This window comes from Parathielavia appendiculata, assembly GCF_033297405.1.
Source record: "Parathielavia appendiculata strain CBS 731.68 unplaced genomic scaffold N657scaffold_43, whole genome shotgun sequence".
Lineage (NCBI taxonomy): Eukaryota > Fungi > Ascomycota > Sordariomycetes > Sordariales > Chaetomiaceae > Parathielavia > Parathielavia appendiculata.
In genome coordinates, this window is record NW_026944262.1 from 19808 (window position 1) to 21018 (window position 1211).

The 1211-nt window shown below is 55.0% G+C and overlaps 1 protein-coding gene across 1 annotated transcript; it reads left to right on the forward strand.

Annotated features, from left to right (window-relative positions):
* Positions 1-724: 724 nt before the first annotated feature.
* On the forward strand, positions 725-972 carry N657DRAFT_685146 (uncharacterized protein; the record flags this gene model as incomplete). The annotated part of the gene is made up of 2 exons (XM_062796753.1): positions 725-844; positions 916-972. 2 exons carry the CDS (start codon positions 725-727, stop codon positions 970-972), a joined length of 177 nt encoding a protein of 58 aa, XP_062642300.1.
* Positions 973-1211: the final 239 nt, after the last annotated feature.

Genomic DNA, 1211 nt, shown 5'->3' on the forward strand with positions numbered 1-1211 from the left:
TAGGACGGTCAGTGGCAAGCCTCGTACGAACTTGAGACGACAAAGGGCATGGCGTCATCATGGCGTCGAACTCGCCTCCGTACGGCGGCCGCCACTGCGCTGTGTGTAACTAACCTCTACACAGAGGGTCACAGTTTACTTCCACTGATTCTGAATCCCGCAAAGCGCTTGCACGTTTCCAGGCCATTCCGGAGAACCTCGAGCTTATACACCATCAACAAAGAGAAGGGGAAACACGTTGTACATGAATGCATGAAAGGCCATGGTTGGGCGAATAACCGGCATCCATCGCAATCTCGCCTATAAAAGCCAATTTGGCTGTTTTGGGTCTTGTCGACACCCGACAGGACGGACCGAATCAAAAATCATCGACACCGCGCGACAGGCCTTCGAGGCTTTCCAAACGCATAATGAACAAGTTCCGAGCCAGGGACAGCTACCTCCCACTTCCCTGATCCCGAGCAGTATGCCGACAAACCTTATCTCGGCTCTCCTCACGCGGGGTTCGCCGATCTGTTGCCCGCTCCAAACACGTCGAATGGCTCGTCGAGATGTAGTTTCTGACCAAAGCCTCTATCCCCGTCGTCCTGGCCTACATGCTCTAGAACAGTCTGTAAACAGTATCCGTCCTTATCATTGGGCGGTTGTCATCGGAAGCCCTGGCCGTCGCCGCCTTCTCATACGTGTTTGCCAAGGCAACGTATGGCTGATTGCTCTCGGCGGGATGAGCGCGCTCGACACGTCGGAGTCAAGCAGCTTCATGGCATCCGAAGACAACGGGAACCTGGCAGTCCTCCTGCAACGGGAATTTCTCGTCTTGACGGTTCTCTACGCCGTCGTGGTGGTCATCTGGTGTTCTCGGCGCACCTTTGTAGGGCTCTGGGTCAGTCCGAGTCCTACGCGGCCTTGTTTCAGTTTGCGGATAGGCTCAACGGCAGCTGCGGCGGAGCGTTGAGGGGGATGGGCCGCTAGTTTGTAGGTGCGCTTAGGAACTAGGTGTTTCACTACAGGGGCGTCTCTTCCTAACGGTTGGATGGATGGATGGAATTTATTTCGCCCGGAGGCACGAAGCCTAAAGGGCCTTGGCACGCTAACTACATCCGATTCGTTGACGTTCGGTCATCAACTCGTACAAGCCCTCTACTCTCTCCCCTTTTCTCACGCCACCTATTGCCTCTTGACTTAGTTTAGCAGATCGACTTGGAGGCTGC